The sequence below is a fragment of the Chenopodium quinoa genome, unplaced genomic scaffold (genome assembly GCF_001683475.1).
Source record: "Chenopodium quinoa cultivar QQ74 unplaced genomic scaffold, ASM168347v1, whole genome shotgun sequence".
Lineage (NCBI taxonomy): Eukaryota > Viridiplantae > Streptophyta > Magnoliopsida > Caryophyllales > Amaranthaceae > Chenopodium > Chenopodium quinoa.
In genome coordinates, this window is record NW_018743292.1 from 3,054,499 (window position 1) to 3,080,838 (window position 26,340).

General features: G+C 31.5%; 3 protein-coding genes across 3 annotated transcripts; 1 reads left to right on the forward strand and 2 right to left on the reverse strand.

The window, feature by feature from the left end:
• Positions 1-45: 45 nt before the first annotated feature.
• LOC110736413 lies at positions 46-2,088 on the reverse strand. Its single transcript, XM_021916632.1, has 5 exons — positions 1,799-2,088; positions 1,430-1,656; positions 1,012-1,092; positions 552-902; positions 46-255 (listed from the first exon to the last, which is right to left on the reverse strand). The coding sequence occupies exons 1-5, from the start codon at positions 1,959-1,961 to the stop codon at positions 154-156; spliced, it is 924 nt and encodes a 307-aa protein (XP_021772324.1). The 5' UTR covers positions 1,962-2,088; the 3' UTR covers positions 46-153.
• Positions 2,089-8,367: 6,279 nt separating this feature from the next.
• Positions 8,368-14,207, forward strand: LOC110736409 (serine carboxypeptidase-like 20). Its single transcript, XM_021916627.1, has 14 exons — positions 8,368-8,694; positions 9,361-9,524; positions 9,688-9,764; positions 10,069-10,191; positions 10,317-10,419; positions 10,595-10,632; positions 11,005-11,109; positions 12,559-12,639; positions 12,735-12,986; positions 13,139-13,204; positions 13,325-13,443; positions 13,575-13,688; positions 13,813-13,858; positions 13,949-14,207. The coding sequence occupies exons 1-14, from the start codon at positions 8,540-8,542 to the stop codon at positions 14,030-14,032; spliced, it is 1,527 nt and encodes a 508-aa protein (XP_021772319.1). The 5' UTR covers positions 8,368-8,539; the 3' UTR covers positions 14,033-14,207.
• A 115-nt stretch (positions 14,208-14,322) lies between these two features.
• LOC110736412 (probable protein phosphatase 2C 33) lies at positions 14,323-20,637 on the reverse strand. The gene is made up of 6 exons (XM_021916630.1): positions 20,103-20,637; positions 19,358-19,883; positions 17,907-18,293; positions 17,705-17,822; positions 15,248-15,471; positions 14,323-15,154 (listed from the first exon to the last, which is right to left on the reverse strand). Exons 2-6 carry the CDS (start codon positions 19,607-19,609, stop codon positions 14,732-14,734), a joined length of 1,404 nt encoding a protein of 467 aa, XP_021772322.1. The 5' UTR covers positions 19,610-19,883; positions 20,103-20,637; the 3' UTR covers positions 14,323-14,731.
• Positions 20,638-26,340: the final 5,703 nt, after the last annotated feature.

Genomic DNA, 26,340 nt, shown 5'->3' on the forward strand with positions numbered 1-26,340 from the left:
GAGTAATTTATAATCGATTTAGACATATAGAAAATACATACGAAGTATATAAACTATATACTTATTTATAGTAATATACTATCTTCTTTTACTCGAAAAAAAGACATACAGATTACAAAGTATGAAAGTATAAACGATTCGAGCATGTAAATTTTACAAAGTGTTCCTCAAGTACTGTACAACAAAGTAAATAAGTGCTAGGAATAATGCAATCTGGTACAAATCCCTTTGGTAGGAGTCATCCCTTTGAAAGAACTGTAACATGAAAAACAAACACGGTCAAGTTTCAATTAACAACTAGAAAAAGCCCTAGAAAATCATGCTTCAATCTTCTACCATTAGTTACATTATATTGTATTGCGTTATTTTCTACCTTATATGACCAATTTATGACTGATAATGTCTAATTGTTGATAGCAAGTAAAATGCCAATAGTGAGTACCCGAGTGTAACAACTAAGGTGTTGTTATCTTCAACTCATATACTTCGTAGATAAATTATTAAGGACAAGTTTTAAATCTTTAAATCGATAATTTAGGAAATGAAGTTACCTTGGTGGGATCACCAGAAGGGTCAGGGTATATCTCAATGTTTTCCTTAGGGGCAGAAACCTTGCTACCGAGTTTCTTAACAGAATCAACCACATCCTTCCCAGCTTCTTTCGTTGCAAAGAGGCGGCGAGATGCCCAGAAGTATGCTTGAGCTATAGGTGATGATGCAGATAGATCCCAGGATTCCTCGTGCTCGATTACTTGGCCACTAATCTGGTTTAAGGTGAACTTTGAAGTCACCTTAATGATCAAATCTCCACCTATGCTAGCCAAGATTGACTTAGGCTTCCCTTTGAGAGTCCATTTGATGTTTAGCACACTTGTTGACAGCATCATCATTTCTTGCACTGTCTATATATTATTGTGATCAACCAACAATATTACATAATTTTATAATAAAAACTTGAGATTAATGTGAAACAGAAAATTAAACTAGTAGGTTGTAGTAGGATTATTTTACCACTTTAGGATTGTCTAGTGCATCAGTTATCCAAAGTGGTCTTTTGTACTTCTCTCGTCCAGTAAAGCTTCTAACTGGATCCTGCATTTTGCACAAGAGGTTATCACTCGCACCTTTTCGACACGGGGAAGAAGAGGTGTTCATAGAGAGTCATGAACGAAAGAAAATGTGTCTCGAATCTTGATTGTAGGTCTACTCATAAGCGCTTTACTAACTAACTTGATTGTAGGTCTACTCATAAGCGCTTTACTAACTAAACTACTAGACATCTTATATAAATGACAGTCGATATTTTATATGATCATCATTGAATCTAGCATATAATAGTCAGATTAAAAACCATAATTTATAACTTTATACTTCGTATAATACAATACAATAAATATAATACGAGTAATAAAAATAAAAATGTAGTTACCTTGTATTTAACAGAAACAGCAAAAGTGCCAAGTGCACGATTACCTTCCCTAAGCTCTAAGATATCACGTACAAGTTGTCGAGCAGTTGATTCAACCAATGGACTACTTTTGCACTCAAACTCATTGCATAGTTCCCCAAATTGCATCCCATCCACTATTTCATCTGCTTCTGATTTTCCAACCCTTGGATTAGAGCTCACTTTTGTCTTGCTTTGATCATTTGTTACTGCCATAATCATACCATGATCAATTATATAATCTTATAACTAATACGAGTAGATTTTAATGTAACGCTTTAAAAGAAATCCTAATGAATTTTACCATTTAAACTAGCTAGCAGTGGTATGTTGTACGTGTTAACAACTTACCATGTGGTAGAGAAATTGTTCGACGATTGGTATGGATATGATGAGTGGAGAGAAACTTTTTCCGACATTGGTAGTGGCCGGGGATGGTAGGAAAAGGTGTACCGGAGGCCGTGACTTTGGATGTGGTTGAATTGATGGTGGTGGTGGTTGCAAGGGTGGTCATCTCTACTATCCATTCTCAAAAAATGTTGATGAAGTTTGTTTTTTGTTTGCTTAACTTTATTTTTTTTAGGGTATGTGATTTTTGTGATTAATTATTTTTGGCTCTCTTTTTAGGATAAGGTTGGGTGAGTTGGGTTGGTTTGGATTCTAAGTGGTGGAAAGGCTTTGGCTATCTGCCAGGTCATAACTAATTTTTGTGGCCTAACAACTTCCAACTTGCTTATATGAAGTCCATGACATATTATATTATATGGTATTTGGAGGGTGAGAGGTCAATATCAAGGTGTGGTGGGGGGAAGTTTTAACTTCTTAATAAGCATTTAATTGAGGATCTAGGATGATAATTAATCACGGAAATAATCGGTTTATATATATATAAACCGATTAGCAGGAAGGGTGAGTCGTCATATATATGTTTATACGTAGGGAAAAAAGAAGATTAAATTAGCATTTATAATCTTGTATAATTGAAAATCTATAATCATGGCAACGGGGATTATTATAAACACCCTCCTAAGTAAAATTCTAGGAATAATACTCATGTTAGTCATGTATTGTAAATTCATTATACTCATCCCAAATTTCATGTCGTTTTTCGGTTGTGATATAATTGATGAATAATTTTTAGGCCATTTGTTTTGGGCTGCACCACCAGATCTTGATGGCCTAATTTCTCAACCTCAAATGTGGGCCAAAGCCCAAACAATAGGATTCAAAAAGTTTGGAAAAGGTCCATGACATGTTTGGGCCATAATTTGTGGATGTAAAGTTTATTGTTTGATGGTTTTGCCACTCTGTCTAGCTCTAGAACTATCGTGATATTATTCCCAATTTTGTGAATTCTACATACTACTGGGGGGTACATCTGGAATTCGACACGAATTTACATTATTTCGATCTAAAAGTGAGTGATATTTGATTGATATCCTAATAATTAATCAAAATTAGATTTATATATGATCAAAACTCAACTGAATTGAAGCACAAAAAAAAAAAAAAAAAAAAAAAAAAACCATCATCCAAATATCTTCTATACTAAATAGTAAGATTATAAATAGAATTATAGATAGACACGATATCTAACACTAATATGACACGACGATAACTCACATTCACACAACAAAGGTCATAAACTATGCATATGAGTGCATGGTATCCATTTATACAACATAAGTTTCATATTTAGCCAATTTTTAGGTCATGAACACATTCTATAAAAAAAAATTATGAATCATACGAACAAATTGCAACAAGATAGGCTAGATGCTCCCCTAAAAAAGAAAGGTGACCAATGACAAAACAAAAAACTTTATACAAATAATTACGTGGTCCTTAATTCCTTATTGAATTATTGGGAGTGCCAATTTGGGATGACCCCCTTTAATTTTAATTACTTAAAAGGTAATTTGTAAGGGGGGTCCTTAATCCTTAGCTAAAGGGGGTGGGGACATATCTTATTTGTGGACAAAGTACAACAAACTACATTATTATTGATAATTTGGCTTTTAGCAAGATTGACTTTATAAAGTTTATAGTAGTCTTGTACATATAATTAAAATTGGATCTTTACTAATCGTATATAATTCAAAATTAATGCAAATGACAAGATATCTATGTAAAAGTAATACGGAGTATAATGTTATGATTATTTGACATTTTTATACTTTCATGATAAAGTATATAGCATTTCCCTATAATTGAATAAAGAGAAAAGAAAATCATAGATCCTAAACAATTAAAATTTCAATTGAAAAAACATTGGGATATGAAAGTCAAAAGATTTTGAAAACAAGAATAGCTTAATTCAAAGATAGTTGATGGATAAGCATTTTTTTTTTTTTTGGGTACACAACATATTTAAATTAATTATTTCACTAATAATAATTATATTTAAATAGTGACCAATTTCTGACTCATATGAGCCAAATAAAAGCATGCAATAGCAATAATTTAAAATGGGATAGGCTCGATGCTCCCTCAAAAGGTATGTGATGAAAAAACACAAAACTTTATAATTAAAGTACAACAAACAACATTATTATAAATTTGGTTTATGACATAAGCACGACATAAAAGATTATGCAACCTTTTTGTGCTAGTCTACATGAATACATGATTACATGCATGCATGATGCATCCATGTTATTTCCCATCTTAGCTAAACTACGCATGCATGCTTTTGTAAAATCATTATTGTTATACGGAGTTATTTTAGTATTTTATCTGTTTTTTTGAATAAAAGTCTCCAATGCGTTTTGGGTGTGGCTGATCATACCATGTGGCCGGCTAGCCGCTAGTAAAAGAACAAGGTAGCTCCCATAACACTGTCTGAGGCGAGTAACCTTTGTAATACCGTCGAGTAACTTCTATAACATTGACTGAGTAACTCCTATAACACTGACGAAGTAACCCTTGTAACACTAACCGAGTAAACCCCTACAACACTAACAAAGTAATTTACCCCTATGGTATATAGCCAGCCACAAAAGAATTTGTGAAAATTCTCATTGCTCATATGTATACAGTTTTAGGAAAAAAAAATGTAAAGTACAGTATTACAGATTAAAGTTAAAATCAAAATAAGATAATGTATATACTTGTACAATGTAGCTTAGTTTATTATCTTTCGGAAAGTAAGAGAAATTATAGGGGCTTTGCTGATAAAAGTTAAATAAGTACGTAGTAGTAGATAAGAAAATAGTGGTAATAGATCTTACCCAAACGAAAAAAAAAAATAGTGGATATTAAGAGAAGTGAAGCTTTTATTTGGAAAAAAATGAGCCAAAATTATTGCAAGGTCAATTATAGAATCATCAAATTTGTTGGGTGGTTGATTCTCTCAACTCTGAAGTTCACCTACTAGCCTACTGGATATCCTTGTTTTAGATAAGAACCTATTGGGCATTATTACTACATACATTAAAGAAAACCACAAATTTTTATTCTTATTCTTAAAACTTGCAACATTGTACTGTAAAAGGATTTTAAAATTTTCTTATGCGGTAGTGTGGTACTGCAGAAAAATAAATTCTTATATATACCCAAGTGTATGGTGCACCTAATTAAAGTTATTTTCTACTCATTTATTTTGATGAGTATTGTTAATTAAAAAATCAAATAAAAATTACTCTTGAATACACCTTAGCTTGTACCCATATCTATACGTACAAGAATTCTCTGATACTTAGTAATAGATACTTGCTTTCAAATATTTAATGATTTGGGTGAGAATTTAAATTTATTTTTCAGTTAATTATGTTTTTCAATGATTGCCAATATTTGTCATAATACATAAATTTTCATTAACCTAGGTAGTTGGATCCGTCTACTTTTCCTCTTAACTGTCAATCTAGCTGATTACAAAATTGCTTCTCGTCTTTGACTCAAGGTTATCACGGGCCTTTATAAGTGGCCGACAATAGGCGTATATTGAAGATTCCTTCATCTATCTAATAAATAGTGTCGAGATTCCAGAACATCATTTTAAAACGGAAGGAGTATTTTTTAGACATATAATACATTACTAAGAAATATCTATCGGTCGAGTAACTAGCTTAGCTACCTAATACAAATAAAGAATTGATGTTCCGGCCTATGTCACGGAAGAACGAAGGTAAGTCACAAGTGAGACAAACAAATTCAAAGCAATTAACGTCGCCTTAAATATCACGTACTAAAATGTTCCAATAACAAAGGAGAAGCAAGAGAGAAAGACAAACCTAAAAACTCATTGAAAATGTTGTGGTTCTAGTTTCAAGAGAGATTGCCCCAACTTGCAAGAAAAAGAAAATTCATTCTATACGTACGGTCAACAAAGTAGTAACCAACCAAATTAAGGTCAAGATGTGCTAACTAGCACAAGTTCCATACAAAATATGTGGCCTTAATCTTTGAAATTAATACTTTTAAGAGGTATGTTTCACATTTGTCATATACGAAGCGGTTACATATTTATGCATCCTAGGTGCACCTTAATTTGGAGTATCTTGTGGATTTGTAGACGGAAAATTGGCTTAAAATAATCCCAACTATTAACGTGGTGTGTATAATAATACAACCTCAACTATTTGATATCAGCCGTACAACCTTTTATACAATATGTGTAAAATGGTACGCCAACCATTAAAGAAGGCATCTTAAGGAATATTCCGTTCACATTTATTACTATATTATTTTTTATTATAATATTTTATATTAAATATTTTTTTTTCAAAATGCATTTTACGTTAATAATTTCCTCCGACCCAAATTAATAATGCCCCGCCCCTTTGTTAGGCTAATAAATTATTTTCTGTAAAGATTTCTACAATCAAACAAAATGCTTTATTATATTGATATAATTAGTTTCAAAAAATGTTTTTAAAACCAAAATTAACATAATATTTCCTTTTTTATACTTATAACAAAGCTTTTTCTGACATGCTAAGCTATTTGAAAAAGTTGTTAGATTATATGTAAGCGGACAAAGTATGCTATAAATTGTAGCAAGGTAGCAACTTAACACTTTCTTTTTTTACATAACACTTTCTTCTTATTGGTGGTAAAAATTTGTTAATTAATTTGTCCGTTTATCTAGTCTAATATCTCTCTTAAAGTGTGTGTCATGTCAAAGTACGTAGTGTGTTATTGTAAATAAAAATAGAGGAATTATGTATTTTGAAAAAAAATAAAATAATAATTTAAAAATAGTATAATAATGAATATGGACGAATTATTCCTCCTCGAGATACCTTCTTCGATGGATGGTATACCATTTTGCACATATACTACAAAAGGTGGTACTGCTGAAAGCAAATAGTTGATGTTGTATTATTTTTCCCGTTAATAGTTGAGATTATTTTAAACCAATTTTCCTTTGTGAACGTCTTTTTTTATAGGTTTGATTTTGACCTATTTTAAATTATCAGGATTTATCAAGACTTTATGAAAGTACTACGCCATAGTTTATATTAACCTTTTAGATGCAAATTGGATGTAGATAGTCTATATTAACCTTTGATATGAACTTTGTTGAACTTATTTTATCCATAAACATATGTGATATGAGTACAAACTCATCTTACTTAGGTGGGAAATATGTACCCATATTAGAGTTTAGATGAATGTTCATTTGATTCTTTATAGCATATATAAAAATGGTTCTTCTTAATTGAATACTACATAAAATAAATAAAAAAAATAAAATTATCATTAATAAAATTAATGAAATTTCCAATTAAAAAATAGGTGGAGAAATGAAGTAATCCTACAAATTTCAAGAACTATATGATTGAGTATTGACCATCCATGCAAAGAACAATGGGTGGTCCAGAAATCAGAAATATTTTCGGTTCTACTGAGTACTTAGTGATAAATAGTGGAAGAAAAAGAGGAAACCAGAAACCCAAGAAAAAAAAAAAAACGAGGAATCTTCTCTAATTCTATTAATACTTGCTCCTCAATCATTTTATTTAGATGATTGGTCCACAAATTGTTTACTCTTGCGCCTAGTTAATCTTATACTCTTGATAACATATAGGAAAGTAGGAAGTGTTGAAGTATAATTATTAATTGATAACATTTTAATTTAATTTATACGAGTACTATGTTTTGCATTATGTGATCTCAAAAGAGAAATTATTCGTATGATTTTGTTGTAAACTCTAACTTTATATGGTTTTTTTTTTTACAAAACACGATATAATAATGTTAGGCTCATTGCCAAAAAAAGAAAGGGCACCGGTGTATTAATGTATTACTACTACTACATGTTGAATACTTACAAACTCATTTGAAGTTACAACAGTACGATATACTATACGTCTAAAGCTTATAGGGCTCATACAAACATTTTATACATATTCAAAATTATTGTCTACTTCGATTCTCACCAATCAACGTGATGTGAGCTCATAAATTTGTATTTGTTAATTGATACCGTATAATTAATGGTTGATATGGTTTAAAAATTAAAATGAATCACTTCACGGACTACTTCGTAATTTATTAAAATTGCATATATCATCTCCCTTAAACTAAGAATAGATAGAGCTAATAATGCTTCTTCTAAAATTTTGTTAATGGTTTATTAATCAATATACATATTTTTATTACAGAGTACACTAATTAAAATAAAAGAGAGAAATTAGAAAAGAAAATCGGAATTTGAACCGTTTGATTAAACAAAATCATATGACTATTTAACGAATAATGTATGCAAAGACAAATCAAGGGTCAAGATATGTGTGCTTTGCATGCACTTTACCTCATTTTTTTCCAATTTTTTTTTTTTTTTTTAAATGCACTTTATCTCATTCCACAGGTTTCCATTAGAATATTCCTCCTTATTAAATGGACAGTTTAGTCTTTTTTTTTTCTGAAAAAATTTCTCCTAATTTCTTAATTTATATTTAATTTAATCAACAAATTCTTGCCAACTTTAATCCAAAAAATCTTCATACGGTCACACCCTTTTGCATTTTGTCACTATCTTATGCAACTCATTTAAAATCTAAGTATTTAGCTTCTCCTTTAAACTCCTCGTTTTCGTCGAACTTCTCTTCCTCTCTCTAATATTCTTTCTCCATAGAAATTAAAGCCATGAAAATAATTGTACTATTTTGCATGGTTATTCTAATTACCATACTTTCTAATTACGGTAATTTTATCATTATTACTGAAGCTGCTCCTCCTAATTCTCTCATTACTCAACTTCCTGGATTTTCTGCCACTTTCCCTTCTAAGCATTACTCTGGGTATGTATATATGTCTCATTTCTTCGATTTCATGTAATTCTTGTTCTATATATATATATTTATTGTACATCGAACAGTTTTAGCGTTTGGTATAAATCATTTAAAAAGTGCTAGAAAATATAAGATATAATCAATATCGGCATATATAAAACTTTCGAGTGTTTTAGTTTTATTATATAGTTCATCATTATGTTATTAACATCATAATTGAATAATTCATTGTATTTTTTGTGACATTATACAACGTTACAATACAAAATTTTAGTGTCTTTTTCGTAACTACCGTAATTTTTCAGTAACTGCCTAATATCTTTAATTTATTTAATGGCTAATAATAAGTAATAATACATGTTCTTGGGGAGACAAGTGTGCATCAAACACTCGTTACACTCCAAATTCAATTTATAATAATAATAATTTAGTAGTCGAAGTTAAGTCACCAACTTATCGCATTCTTTGTCCTAATTCAAATTTTGAATTTTATTTTGAAAGAAAATTACCATTAATCAAATACGAGTATAATTTAAAACGAGTTTTAATCTAAGATAATGTATATAATTGCATCTAAAACAACTTACAGCGTAATAATTTATACTCGAGCACAGCTCCAAATCGACAACTCCCATCGATGTTAGCATAATTGTGTTTCCTTGTATACATATTAAGGTACATCACATTAGACGGACGTCAAAATAATAAAATATCACCACCAAAGAATCTATTCTATTATTTCGTGGAATCAGAAAGAAATACAGACAAGGATGCTGTTGTATTATGGTTAAATGGTGGTCCCGGATGTTCGAGTTTTGACGGGTTTGTTTATGAACACGGTAATTTTTTCATCGTGTTATTACTCCCTCTGTTCCTTATTATTATTATTACGAGTGTGGACGTCATAATTTTATTATGTAATCTAGGAGGTATAATTTTGTATATGAAGATTTTTGCAGGGAATAGTAATGTCATTTTCTGTTCTGAATTTTTATTTTGCAGGACCATTCAATTTTCAGGCTGGTAAAACCAAGAACAGCCTTCCTTTGTTGCATCCCAATCCATATAGTTGGTCCAAGGTACTAAAATATTAACTATACTTACTATGATTTTTATTGATTCAAGGCATGTTCTCGTATAAATGTGATGAAATTAAATACTCATATAGTCGTATATAAATTTATATTTATATCTTCGTTTTTTATTTTTAGGAAAAGGATTATTAGGAGATCCTCCTAACTAGGGATCGAAACACTTAATGCGTAAAAAATAATGGAAAATAAACTAGAGTTATTAACCCTCCTAACTAATTGACGAATATTAGCTATCGTACCTTTATTTAAATTTATGGTTTAATTGCTATATGTCATAATTTTTTTATAGGTAGCAAGCATTATTTATTTGGATTCTCCTACAGGAGTTGGATTGTCTTATTCTGAAAATCAAACCAAGTACCAAACGGGTGACGTACAAACAGCCCGTGATACTCATACTTTTCTCTTAAAGGTAACGTAATTAAAATAAACTTTGCAACTTTTATAAGTACAAAGTACATAATCGACTTGACTGTTTGGAAATAGTTATCACGTTGATGTTTTGACCTTAATACGTTATATGTATGTTTATTTCAGTGGTTTGAGCAATTTCCGGAATTCAGTAAAAATCCTTTTTACGTAGCTGGGGAATCATACGGTGGAATCTATGTTCCAACCCTTGCATCCGAAATAGTAGAAGGTTAATGATGAATAATCATAGTAATTATTTATTTGTTGATTAGTCGTACTTATTTTCATTGATCATCATTAAGAAGTTTATCATTATTCTTACTTGTCAATAAAATCTTTATTCAAATCACTATTTTATCAATTTCTACCGCATATGATTCAGTTTATCTCTTTAATTATTGCAGGGCTTAAAGCTAAAGTTAATCCCACTATCAATTTCAAGGTAATAAAGTTGTCATATCATCATTATGTGACTAACACCACTTCAATTCAAAGTGGTTGATATTAATCTCAATCAAAATTATCACCGAGAATTGGCCTATATAATAAAATTTATAATACATTCCTTTTCTAAATTCAGTTGTCACAATATTAATTCAATTTACAAAATTAACTTAACTAATTTTAATTTTTGTACTACACCAATTCCAAGTGGGTGACATTGATCTCAATCACAAATTCACAATCATGGCCGAGAAGTGCCCTATAATAATTTGCACTATATCATTTGTTCAAATTTAATTGTCACAGTATTAGTTCAACTTACATTATCAACGTAACTATTAATTAGGATTAATTTGAGCTTTAAATGCAGGGATATGCTGTAGGAAACGGTGTAACAGCAGAACAAAAATATGATGGGAATGCTTTGTTGCCATTTGCACATGGGATGGCATTGATATCAGATGATCTTTATAGAGTAAGTCTAATGTACCTAATATTTACAACCCACACGACCACACCCTCATGTACATGCTAGAAAAATTAGGTGCTAAAATTTAATTGCATGTCAAAACTATGTCATTTTAATATGAATAGTTTTGATGTATGATTAAATTTGTTAAGACTTTTAAAGTTGACATGTTATATGAGTAGTTTTGACAATTTGTACTCCCCTAGATCGAACTTGAGTGACTTATTGAAAATGATAGTCAAATTTGGTAGACCATAATCTTTGATAAGCCAAAAGATATAATAATATTAACATGCGAGTATCACTTTTGAATCCGGCATGAAAAGTGCTTCGTGATACATGTAATTTGGTTCAGGTTGGTTTAAGTCGTGTCAAGTTATAAATGTATCGATTTAACTTTTTTAATTTTACTTTAAGGTTTTTTTTGCCGATCAATTTGTTAAATTTAATCAATCATTAGTTAATATAAACTTTGTATTGGATCAATTAAGGTGAGTTCAACTATATCTCTGAAATTATGTAATTTTCTAAATCTTAGTAGTGTATGTAGTTTTCCAAATACAATCTATACTAATCAAATTTGGATATGTATCCAAGTGTCAAACTCGACTATATTATGCTAAAATTTCATTATTTTCACCAAAATATGAAAGGTCGGGGGTGTCCTATCCATTTTCTGGTGTCGATAATGCAAAGCTGTGATAAATCTATAAAGAGGTAGGAAAAGGTTTAAAAGGAGATACACAAATCTAAAAAAGAGAGTATGAAAGAATGGTTGATTGTGCTCAATTGACCCACAAGGGCAGAATTGCTACAAACCCCCAAAAAATTCTTATAGAATTGCTGTCAACTTTCACTTTCGCACTGACCTCAAAAAACTGAATTAGTTTAAGCTTTAATTTGATGACATTGGCCTCAATTGCAGAGAGGTTTAGGCCCACTACCAAGTTGTTAGATAAAAGTCCAAAATTAGTTGATAAGCATGAAATCTTGAAATTGACTTCTCTTTTAGTCGGTACAAAATAAAGATTTTTACAATCTATCAAGAAAAAAAATATAAAGAAAATAGTACTAATATGATGTCAAATGCATTTACTTCATATTGTTCAATTTAACTAACTGCTGAACTGCCTACTGATGATATTGCCTCATCATGCATAGGAATTTGTGTCTTGACATCTATGAGGGATATTTTGGGGATAATCTTAGTGCGGCATTCTAATTAGTATAGACGAAGGATACCCTTTCAAATTAGTTTAAGGGCTTGTAAAAGAAAAGAGAGTTGGACATTTGAAGGGCGTTCCTAGTAACATTTGGTCAAGTCTATATAGTGTCTTTTTTCTTTCACTACAGTAACATCTGATAAGAAAAGAAATGATGCAAAATTCAAACCGTTTGAATAATTAGCCTGTAAAATAATGCAAGTAAAATGGTTTATGTTGTGCATTATTTCAGGAGTTCACAAATAGTTGTGGATTGGACATAGAAAGTGATGGCGTTCCCGAGTGCCAGGGTTATAGAGACAAGTTATATAAGGTATAATTATGTAAAATTAAGTATTTTTCCATACCATATTAATGAATCAATTTGCAAATAAAATCATTACAATTGAAATAATGTTTAACTTGCAGGCTATACAAGGCTTAAATATATATGATATTCTTGAGCCATGCTACCATAACCCGGGAAATGAGAACACTAAGAACTTGAGCTTGCCTAACAGCTTCAAACAACTAGGTGTGACAGACAAACCACATCCTGTAAGGAAAAGAATGTTCGGTCGTGCTTGGCCTTATCAAATGCTTGTCAAAGACGGTCTTGTTCCTTCATGGCCTGAGCTTAACTCCTTACAAACTGATCGTCGAGTTTCTGTTCCTTGCACTGTAAGACCCTTTTCTCTTGTGTTGAACGTCATGTTGTACACATGTGAGTTGTTCTACGAGTACATACTCCGTAATAACCAACTTATAAACTTAATGAGCAACTCTTTGACAGTAGAACTTGTGATAATGTGATGAAAAAAATTACTATGCAGAGTGACGAAGTTGCTGCTGCTTGGCTAAACAATGAATCAGTCAGGAAGGCGATCCATGCAAAATCGGTATGATTGTTAATATGTTGATATAAAATTTCCTTCTTACAAAGTTAATTTCCAATTTATTAGATTACTACTTTTTCTAATTAGTTGACCTTAATAATGAAATTCTATGATGGTGTATAGGTAAATGAGATAGGTTCTTGGTCATTATGCATGTCATTAGTGTTTAATCATGATGCTGGAAGCATGATTAAGTATCACCAAAACCTCACTACCCAAGGCTACAGAGCACTTATATACAGGTAACACCAACTCTTCTATGTAAAATTTTACTTGTACGTGATTAGCAATTTTAATACGGAGTAATTGATTAGAAGATTTCATTTTGATTCGGATTATCAAAGATTGTTAAACTTCGTTTTACTTTTTACAGTGGAGATCATGATTTGTGTGTTCCTTACACTGGCACACAAGCATGGACTAGTTCACTAGGGTATCAAATTTTGGATGAATGGAGGCCTTGGACGTCTAATAATCAAGTAGCAGGGTAAATCTTCATATTTTTCAATATTATCAATCACTCGAAGCTGAATTAATGTATTTTCCCCCAGTAATTTGGGCTTCTTTAGAATTTATGTTCATTTTTGTGTATGATTGTATATCGTTTACAGGTATGTACAAGCATACGAGCACAATCTCACCTTTATCACCATCAAGGTTAGTCGCGATCTACATCTTAATTTACATATCCATATTTCGTTTTTGTGATGAATTGTATTTCTCTTGTCCAAATGGTGCATGGTGCAGGGAGCAGGACACACGGTTCCAGAGTACAAGCCAAGGGAGGCATTAGATTTTTTTAGCCGTTGGTTAGAAGGAAAGTCTATTTGATGGAAACCATCAAAAACTATAGAATTTAAATTTGGGAAAAAAAATATGAAAGATTTTAGAATTTGTGTTTCAATTATATAGCTGCAAAATTTCACTTTGTATAAAAACAAAGATGTATCCTGCAGGTTGTGCCAAAGAATGTTGGTACAGTTCAAATTTCTTACTTGATTGAAAATCATGTGTTACTCTATTACAATGATGAAACTAGAAAAATAAATGTTTAGAAATCAAATTTAAGATGAATATAACGAGAAATCATGTCAATAAGATATACACTTGTAACACAACACTAGTCTAGAAGAAAACTTCTCATAACACGAATTCATCACACAACACGTAGTCGTTTATCGCTTGCTGCAATATGCAACAATCATCACATCAAACCAGGTTGTACAGTATATCAGAAGGGGGAAATTATAATCAACAAATTACAATATTATTTTTTTTTAATGATTTTACAAAATTTAAGGCTAACCGACTACAGCTATAGAGGATTACTTCCCAGGACCCTAATATAACTGGGCAAGTCTATCCTGTTCATATTACAACTTCTGTAGATAGATATAGTAACTGAGTAACTATGAAAAATTACAGGACGACAATAAATGAGCAAAGAGCAAGAGAAGAATAATAAAAAGTTTAAGGCCAAGCTGACCCTCCTGCTCTTACATCGTTCAGGGCCTTCGTCTCGAAGTTTTCTTATCCTACTTTCCCGGGTGTGAACCTCGGCAGGTTCAACAGGGTATTCACCCGGGTAACACCGTCTAAGGCTGAATAGTCATCCAAAAGCATGTCATCCTCTGTAGCAACCTTTTCATCGACCTTGCTAGTTTGCTGATCGACAGTGGTTGGGCCATTGGCATGCTCTTTATCAGCCCCAGCTTGAGATGGTTCTGCTGAAACTGGATGTTCTCTCTCTTTGGAAGCGAAAGCAGAAGATATGTTGTCTGTGTTTGAGTCAAGGAAAAGACAAACCACAGCACAATCATCTGTCTTAGAAGTTGGGTATCTCATTTTCCATCCTCGGACAGCTGTTTCAACCAGAGCTCTAGCAGCAGTGGATCGTGAAGGGGCTCCTGCTACAATGTCAACCACTTCTTTGTTTGAGAGGACATCCCAAATCTGTCAGGAGTTACGATATGATGTATAATTAATAAAAGGTTAGAGAAAAAGGAATAAAAAAGAAAAGTGGTTGGTACTGAACACGAGTCTTACCCCGTCTGTAGCCAAAACAATGAATTCATCCTTATCAGTCAAGCGCCTATATGATATGTCTGGCACCGCTATAAGGCCAAAATCCTTCAGGCAGAAGTCTCCAAATGCTCGTGCCATGGCAAGGCCCGGTGAATCATTGTTTGGCAACCAAACCCGGGCAACATCAGGTTCATCTTGAAGTGCAAAAACACGACCTCTGCACTTCTTAATTCTCTCTGCTTCCGCTGAAATGCAGAAAACCAAATAAATGATAAACAGAAACTTCAGGAAATACTTAAATATCAAAATGCTGTAAGCCTATAGTGAAAGACTTCCACAACCAAAGCCAAAAACTAGGAAACAATAATATTTGGCCGTCTGCAATGTCCAAAACACATACATATCCTAATTAAATGGGAGCCACATCATGGCAGCACCCCCCCCCCCCCCTCTTTTTGTTACTCTTTTGCATTTCCTGTATTGCTTAAGCTGTACAAATAACATAACAAATAGCAGCTATCCTCAAAATCCAAATATCAATTATTTGCAATAACATACATGGTCCTGATTGGTCTGATGATTGGAGGTATTGCAGCTCCTAGACTTCTATCCAGTTCTCTCTTGGCAATTTTTTTTTTAAGCTCAGTAACTATTCCTAATCTAACAGGTCCATCGTTAATAGCACAGCTAATGCACACGAGCAGCTTGCTCCACTAAACATCTTCATCAAAACCATCACTGAAAAAACACAACTATTGTCTTCTAAATGGGAAGCAAATCATCAGTATCAGGGTAGTACAAGTATACAAACATCTAGAGAACTGCTATCAGCTCAGAAAACACTAAGGTGTTTGCCAAAACATTCCAAAAAATTGTGTGTTCTACAACAGCTTAAGACTGCATACTCGTTTCCACAATCAATAACTATATACTAAAAGACACACCAGCGATGACACGTGTCATTTTCAGGTGTCCCAAAAAAAAATAAAAAATAAAAAAATTTAGGAAACAAATCTTATATATAAATAGAAGATTAAAAAGATTTAATGTATTCTTGCACTATATATATTGATACCATAAGCTAAAGTTAAAAAAATGAAAATCAAATACTTAACATAATTTGTGACATACATAGTGCTATATACTCTTACCATTTTCACAACAAGATTTTTTTTTTTTAAAATATTTGTGTATTTAATTATGTTTGAAAAGCTTGCTAGGAAAGATATGAATTTTTTTCTAAGCCAGTTGATTATTGAGAAGAAAATTAAATACCGCGTAAGAGGGAATGGATTAATAGTGTGTAAAAAGTAAATCTATTTACGAATTAGATACATAGTTGTAAGATATTCATTTGGTTAAAAGAAGAAATGATATAAATTAGTTAGTGAAATATATATAAATATACATATATGTGTATTTTAAATTATCTATTTTGCTAATAATAGACTCTTTCATAATTAATTCACTTTACAAAGTAGTAACTTAAATAGACTTTTTTTGTAATTAAATATAGTGTTAATAATTATAGAGTAATTATTGAAAATTACCGTGCATGGCACGGGACCTAACCTAGTTTTATGACAAGTGTCAGTGGTGGATTTTGTTGATCATAAATAATTTGTAGCTAATAAAATTTTTTTATCAAAGGGTGACTATTATAAAACAAATACTTAACTGAAAAAATGGTTTCAAGGGTAGATAACATTAAAAATAAGCATCATCAAAGAGAAAGCAGAAAAATAAATCAGCAAGAATTACTATTCCGGTTTCTGGACCACAAAAAATCACTACCCTATCTCAACAACTGCCTAACTAAATCATCATAGGTAAGAGCCATGTTCACTATGTTGAAGATATTGTAAAATATTTACACTCCGTATGGTTTATTGGAATGAAATCAACTCATCCACATGTGCATTGACACTAAAGTCAACCCATTTCAATAATTCACAGCATTCCCAAGTTGAAAACCCATAGTATTACATCAATAAAGAGAGGGGGAGAGAGATTAAACAAAAGCATACATCCTAGACCTTTACACTATTTAGAAAGTGATAGCATCCATCCAAGAAAACAAAGTTACACAAAAAAGAAACTGTGCAATGTAGCATTAAGCTATTCAAAAAACAATACCAAACTCAAGGTACAAATTAACATTCCTAATGAAACATTAAATTAAAAACTATATTAAAAAGCATCTATCTAGTTAAGACAGTTCACCACTCCACTGGAGAGAACCTCATAGACAAAATACCAGAAACAGAAGAATCTCTAAGGATTAAAGAACATCATAAACAATGCAAATAAAGCATGCATTTTGTTGCTAAGATATACAGAAACAAACAGCAGTGAAAGAGCACATGCTACTGCTTCTTAATTGAGATGCATGCTTTCTTAAATCAAAATTATAGGCATAGCATACAAGAAGGTATTATTTCTTAAAAAAAAAAAATGAGTCAGGAAGGAGAAACAAACCTGGCAGATTTGGTTTGAGATCCACAGTCAACTGCACAGCAACTAGAGTATTGTCAATATCTCTGGTCCCTAGCACCGCTCTCGAGTCACCAACATTTCCGATAACAAGGTCTTGCCCCTAATCATAGTCAATTGCTCACTTAAGCAACTTATTTATATAAAGAATCCTACAAGTGTCAAATCAAATTGTTTGTCCACAAACCTGCTTTATAAATGTCACTGCTGTAGTTCCACTACAAAAGCAATCAACACTTGTGTGTACTCTCAATTCCCGGTCCATGATTCTGAAAGCTTTTAGAAATGATTCTTTCAGGATCTGGTAAATTTCTGGGTCTTTCTCTGTTTCTTCAAGATCAACAGAGACCCTGGAATCTTCATCAGCAGACATAAATGAAGTATCTTCTGAATTCATGCTGCTAGAGTTAAGACTGATCTCTCTGAGAACTTCTTCACTTTTTGCATTCACTTCCCACTGAGCATGTAACTTCTGAGGAAGGGAATCCCTTACTTTCCTAGCAACCATATGACCATATGGTCCATGTCCATCAAAAACCCCACAAAAAATAGTATCATTTCTTGAGCAAAAGTTCTGCAAATAAGGATAATATTAAGTAATTAGCAAAGATAGCTCGTTAACTTTACAGGAACATCATCAATTCTCAAACACATACAGAAGAGCTCTAGGTCCCGAGGGAAAGAGACAATATCTCAAAGGAATCTCCTTTTACATTATGACATAGAAGAAGATGAAATTGAAATACACTTGGAAAGACTGTTTGCAAAGGAGACAGAGACATATGACTATATGAGTATAGAAAAATAGAATGTTGGTTCAGAAATCTAGTCAGAAGTTAATCAATTCAGGATGTCACATCACAGTCAAACTACCAATCATACAAGTCAATTCTACTTAGTATGCAATTAGTCGTCGAGTTTCAGTGGCAAAAATCATTCTCTAAAATGAAATATCATGTATTAGAGTTTCAGTGGCAAACGGATATATCAGATTACCTATATCAAAATGCATGTTGGATAAGGATGAATATAGTTATTTCATATCTATTATTGAGGAAAAACTGGATAAGAATGAAACTAGCTGAGAAAACAAAATTGGATAAGGAATTATAGGATAATACAAAAAAAACCAAATGAATACAAAAAGGAACGCATACTAAACTATAGATAATGATAAAATCATTACTCAAACGCAATATAAAGCTTAAAGGGAGAAGGTGATGTTTCAACCAGAATGATGATAAATTTATTTTAAAAACCCATTTGAACGAGAACAAGGCTTAATAAATTAATTAGTTTTAAAACATTGGAGAGGGCCATAGCAAAGAACTAATAATGCCAGGTGATGAAAGTTAATGAGCAAATTATAAGAAGCCAAACACAAATGGTCATTCCAGATGTCTACAGCTTGGATTTCGAAACAACCAATCATACATTCTTATCCCACTTCTAATTTCATTACTACGTATATAATCTACTTATCCATAAAGGCATAAATTCACTTTCACCCATCAAAATCAATAAATAACAGGAAATCAGAAACACTTGATCAATAGTAATCACAATCAACGTCTCATATCAAATTTTGCAAAACAAAAAGATGCATAAACATAAACAAAATAGGATTAAAAACCTCACCTCCCAAACAATCATAGCATCCTGGTTGGTTCCCTTCTTCCCCTGCTGAGTAAACAAAGAAGCAGCCTCGGTCGAACCATTAAAGAACAACCGGCCCGGGACCTTGTACAGGTACTCATCCTTCCTATGATCAAAGGAATTACCCCGAGACCCGAATCGTTTCTTGGCATTCTTCTTCCTCCTAACCCCTAAACCCGCGGACGGAGAACCGGGGAGAGGGCTCCTGCTTTCCGCAGATAAGCAGGACCCCATTCTCAGGGCCCTGATTATATTTAGTAAGCACTCCAGACCAGCTACACAATCACACCCTCTATATTCAATTGAGGGATCCGTCACTGCTATTGTTACAAAATGACCCTCTATTTTTACTTTCAAATCAAATTCCAAACTATGCAATTCAAATCAAATTCAACCCCAACAAACCAAACTATACAATCAAATCAACCACTATAACTTTAGCATATGCTTTGATTCTTCAAATGCACAATTTACACCCAATGAATTACGAATTTATACTCCCAATTTCCTGAAAATAATAATAACAATTATAACATTAACAATAATCACAGAATCATAAACTTCCACCAAAAGAGAAGAATAATAAAAAAAAAAAAACCTCTTTATTTCTCTTCCTTTATTCCCACAACACAAAAAATTGCATAAAGTAAGAGATCTAAAAAATCACTAAAAATCAATTTCACTTTTTTTTATTTTTCCAATTGAAATGTTAGAGTAAAGCACCTACTTTTTCAGAAGCGCCACCATTCCACCAAATTCTTCACAAAAAAGCGACGAATTTTTCTTCAGCAATTCTTCGAATCAAATTCGAAACCCTAACTTCCGATAATCTCTCTCAACAATTAATCCGACTTAATTAATGATCATGAAACCTTCCAATGAAGCAATTAATTCATCAAACCTCTTTAAACACGGATCAATTAATGTTTAAGAGAGAAATTAACAAAATTAATTGAAATTTCAGCACAAAAATTTCAGAGCTCAGAACTTCCAACGAAATCAAGAAGAGTTCATGGAGCACGAAAAAAGGGAAAACAAAAATGGATAATTCGAAGAAAATAATAAAAATGGTGAAAAAAATTGTTGAAAATTCAATGAAAAATGGAGATTAGAGGAGAGAGAAAATCACAACTACCCAAAAAACAGTGATCAGCAGAGAAGGCAAAATTAGAATATATGGAGAAAGAGAGAAGGAAAAAGGAGGAAGAAGAAAGGAGGTTTCTCTCTCTAGAAATATTTTTTTTTTGCTATCTCTCTATTTTCACCACCATGAAAAATGTATTTATATACTATAACATTTTTAAAAAATATATATTTATTTATCCAAAACTTATTGAAAAATAAATAATTTTTTTAGGTAATAAGAGTGTATTTGGATGGATAATGATGAGTTTAATCAAATTGATAAAATTAATGAATAGTTTTGTGGGTTTTTTTTTTATTATATATACTCCGTAGACAAATAATAAAAAGGTTAGTAACTGGTATTTTTTTTTTTTTTTAATTAATGAGGGTTCAAAAGAGGGGTAACGGGCAGAACCTGAAAGACTGAAAATAAACGTGTATTTCGAATTGTAAGGTTTGTATTGTGTGAATAAGTTGAAAATTTGTAACAACATGATAAATTTTTACCGAGTATGAAAAGTGGTTTCAGTACGATTTATTTCAGATTTTAAGGTTTGTAACATTCTACTTTGAAGTATGACGTGTAAATTTAGTTGTCTAATCTAAATATGAAGTAGCTTTGCATTTTTTTTTTCCTCAAAGATACATGTTACACTTGTTTTTCCAACGACTTTTATACATACGAATTATGTAACTGATGTAAGAAGATAGTCTACTAAAAAATGTGAAGATTCAACGGTAGTATTTGTTACAATTTTGATTAATTAATGATATGTAAATAATATCAAGTATGATTGTTAAGCAATGCCAATTTGGTACATTGAGAGTAACATATAATTCCATTTGATAATGTACCGGAATTTATATCAATTTACTAAGTTATGTCAAGTTTGATTATAAAAAAAAAAAATTACGACAACTGATAATTTTAACTATTTAAATCCGACACTCCATTTATTTTCCCTTAAGATATACATCTCTCTACATTTGAACCAAGGAAAATGACAAGATGAATAGAGAAAATGAAACTATTAGAGGGTCCACAAGTACATGATAAATTATTATAAATCTGCCTAGTGTAACCATGATTAATTTAGTAACACCATCAACAATTAGCTAAGCTAAGATGTGCTAATGTAATTGACATATTGAATAATATATCATGCATTTTATACAATATACAACAATTAGCTAGTCTTGTCTTATTTATACCATAAAATCTTACTAGATATTTACTTCCTTTTAGGTTGAGTTGGTGGATTAGTGGTATCGCTATCCACCTTATATCCCCGAAAGTCCATTGGTAGTTTGCAAGTATTAACATGTATGAATATCTATAATTCATAACTTCATTTTGTATACCAATCAAGTAATGCTTGACTTACTTGCTTGGTAAAATAATTACCTAAATCTTTAGATGTCTATGATCCGAATCCTATCAAATGAAGGTGCTTGAAGGAGTTAGTGAATTTCCTTCTTTACCCCTGGCTCGTAAAATCTGGACCAAAAAAATCGTGACGATTAGGTAAAGGTTGTATGATACAACAATATAAAAGGGAGCATGAATAATACAAGTACAAGATTCTTTTATTCAATGCAATGTTAGATCTTTCAAATTAATGGTTTTATTAAGAGATTAATTTTAGCATAAATAATTTACAAGTAGTAGAAATGTTATCATCGGAAAGTAAGATAACTTTTTACTTTATTTTGAAATATAATACTAGTCGTTTTTCAAAATTAAAAAAAAATAAAAAAATATATAATATTAGTCCTTTTTTTTTTTTTTGAGGAAATAGTCCAATTTTTTATTGAGTTGTCGAGTAATTAATAATAGTATAATAAAAATTGGATGAAATGTCATCTACACGTCATAAATGTCTTCCATTCATATGATATTTTTTGTTATATAAAATTGGACCACGAACTTTTATATTTGAACCATAATACGTCTACTAGTCTAGTAGTCTACTACCATTATTGGGAAAATATGCCTTTTTAATTTTTTTCACTTTTATAGTAGATGAAACTACAAGTATGAAAATATAGTTTATAAAGTGTACTTTTTCTAGTTTCTCCGATCCCCACCGACCAATCTTCCAAAAAAAAAAAAAAAAAAATTATATAATTGTCATCGTATGCATGCAAAAACCTAAACATTACCATCCATATAATTTTAAAGCTTATGAGAATTTCTTCTTACCTTTTTAATTGTTTATTTCTTTAAAAAAAAAAACTCCGTATAAAATAATAGTTTTAAAGCTTGACAAAATTTCCCGAAATTAATTAATTTGTTTAGGGGAGTACATATTATATAATTTAAAGGTGACGTTAAGAACTTTCTAGAATAAGTATAGTCTTCATTCCTAATAGCTACTACCATTGAATTGATGCATGCATGCACATTTGCGTTAGATTCTACTTGGTGTAATGGTTATTCAGTGGGGGGAAGAAAAAAGAAACATGGAATAATATGTTATTGGTAACACACATATTCTTCTTTTATAAAAGACCACATATATTTTTCAGATATATTTCGTTTGGCAACACTCACTTAAAAGGACTTGAACTTGAAACTAATACGTTAATCAAAATAATATAAATGTAATGGCTAAGACATATAGTTGATCAAACAAACTAATTTATTTAAATTGTTTTTTGCTAATAATACTGTATAATAAATTGTTTAGGGAGCTAAAATGAATGTGGCTTGCTGGCTGCTGCAACTTTGCAAGCTATAATTTCAGAAATTAAGATAGTACAGTATATATTTTCTTAAATGAATGAGAGTTATGAGACTATGATTTCAGAAATTAATGGGCACACGTTTAGTCAATGGACTATGGTTTAATTTCACTCCTTCAGTATAACATTAATGGTATTCTTACTATCTATTTGTTTGGCTAGCTTCCAGTTGTAAATTAAAATTGAAAGAGGTAAATAGGTTAACTATGTTTAGCATATTGGTGGTTGTACGAAATTTACAAGCGTGTTGGTATTTGAATTTATTTTTAAAGCATGCATTTACACAAGAGGATATTCTTTTTTATTTAGTTGTGAATTGAATTTGATAATCATATTAACCCTTATAAAAACTAATCAGTTCGATCTTATACTTCTCTAATATTTTGTATAAATGGATCGAAAATAAGGTGAACATATCAGGTTCTATATGCTACTTGCACTCTTAATCAAACAACAACCAAGCTTTAATAACGCCAATTATCATGATTTCTACCACAAATTGCTAAAGCAAATTGAAGTTATTGTTATGAAAATATGTGACAATGCATGCCCTTTCATGCAGTGGGTTAAGTCATTGATCAAAACATTCATGATACAACCTTCATTTTCTTATGCTCTTGCACATTAGCAAGTAAACAAATTATTATCATCGACACACTTTTAATTATTATGAAATAGTACTATATATGTCTATTTGAAAAAATAAAGTTTATCATGGGATTCATTATATTCCAAGCGATTCACTTGGTTTACTAGAGATTCTATTAAGCATGATTTAGATGGTTGGACTTGACCCAAGACCACTTGGGTCAATCAGGAGGTTGAAAAATTAATTCGGATCCCAACAATCTCTGAAGCTATTAATTATGCGTAGACTTTGTTTATAATTATGGATTTATATTATGGGTCAATATATGTCATATAGTGATTGAATAATTATATAGGGATTTCAGTTGTGTATATTAATTGCTAATTACGGAGTATGCTTTAACAATAGGGCAAAAGATATACAGATGCCACTTGGGAATAAATCTGGATCTTTCCTTTTTGATGAATAATAAATAAAACATTGCTAATTCAATGTGGGGTTACATAAACATGTGGATGCGTTGTGGAGTAATAACAGTAATAAATATAACTCCATTTATAAGAAGCTTAATTAAACTTGTATTTTGTAATGAACATTGATATTTGCGTGTAATTTTGTAATGAAATTTTAAAAATAGTCATTTAATTTTATCGTATGTATTTAATTTAATGGTTATATGTAATTAACCCCGACTCCAAACAAATTAGGGAGGGGTCTATTGTCACGAAATGTGCATCAAGAGCCAACAATTGTCCTCACATACCAATATAAGTCATTCCGACACATTTTGTCCTCATTCATGCGCACCTAGACTTCATGAGTCTTTTGATCTCAAAGTGATCTTTGAAATTTGATCAATAAATAATATTTAACATCTATATATATAATTGGCTTGTTGTACTTTTTCTAGTTATTCAACCTAGACTTCATGGCTTATGACTTTGAAGGAGAGAGAGATTATAAATTAAATAATTACAGTAAATTTCATTTTTTTTTTTTAAACCTTTAGATAATCTTACCACGTTAAAATCGTGTTTACTTTATATATTCTTTCATTATAATAATTACCAATTTCACCATCATCATTTTTATTCAATTGAAAAGGTTAGGTATTTGTACAAATAATCATAACGTCCTCTGTTTACAAATTCGATGCATGCATATAGTTAATTTATATCAATTTTATAGCTATCATAACATATGTAATTTACGTACATCAAAATGTAATTTTCAATTACCTATTTATTACATTATAGTACGTTGATCATTTAGAGTTTCAACATTATTTAATTAACATTCTAAAGGTGTGTTGTATTGTACATGTCAAAATTTATAATAAATATTTTTAATTATATATCTATTAAGTAGATAATATAAGAAGTTGCAATGATGAAAGTAAGGTTTAAGCTACACTATAGTACGTAAATAGTGTAAAAATAAAGTTGTATTAATTTTGAAACGAATGAAGTGTAAAGTATAATACATTGAGAAATTACAAAAAGGTTTCTTATAGCAATTTAGAAATTAGAATCATTTTATTTACAAGGCAAAGCTTGACCCACTTAGCCTGACTAGAGTCTTTTCTTTAAAGGAAAAATTGTGGGGAATAATCCCACCTTTTGAGTATCCGCGATAAAAAATCCCACATTTGGGATTTTGTTTATTAATCCAACCTTTATAACCAATCCGCTCAAAATGGTCCTGGGTGACCAGTAACCGGTTGAAGAGGTAATTTTTTTTATTAAGTTTATTTTACACGTGTCACAATTTGATTTGTCCAAAGTAAAAAAAATTAAGTATTTAACTATAATTATATTAAATAAACAAATTATAAAAAAAAAAAATCCCAGCCACCCCCCCTCCCCACAACCGCTGGCGGCGATCCCCGACACTACCCATTTCCACCTGAATCGACACCCTACCCTCCCTTTTACCCATTTTCGCTTCCCCCACCTCTAACACATATTCCCCTTTCCCTTATCGAAACCGCCCCCTCCCCTCGTCCTCCACCTTAATCGACCCCCCTCGCCCTTTCCGAAACCTTATACTTCACCCACAAAACCACCCTAAACGAGTTTAGGTGTCGTTTAATTAGTGGTTTCCGGGTTTGGGTTTAGGGACGGGAATGGGGAAAGGGAGGGGATAGGGTCGCCGGCGACGGGGGAGGGAAGTGATCGCCGGTCGACGCCCGCTGGCAGGGGGAGAGGGGGCTGGCAGCGGCTAGTGTGGGTGGTGCTTGGTCTTTTTTTATTTTTCAATATTCTTTTTTAGTTTTTTTATTTTTGTTTATTTTAATTATTTGATATTATTATTTATTTTATTTTATTTTTATTTTTTTGGACCAATCACAAGCCGTCACGTGTCAGGTAACCTGGTATAACAGGTTACATGACAGGTTGAGACCATTTTTGAGCGGATTGGGTATAAAGGCCGGATTATTTAAAAGTATCCCAAAGGTGGGATTATTTTTTCGCGGACGTCCCAAAAGTGAGATTATTCCCAGCAA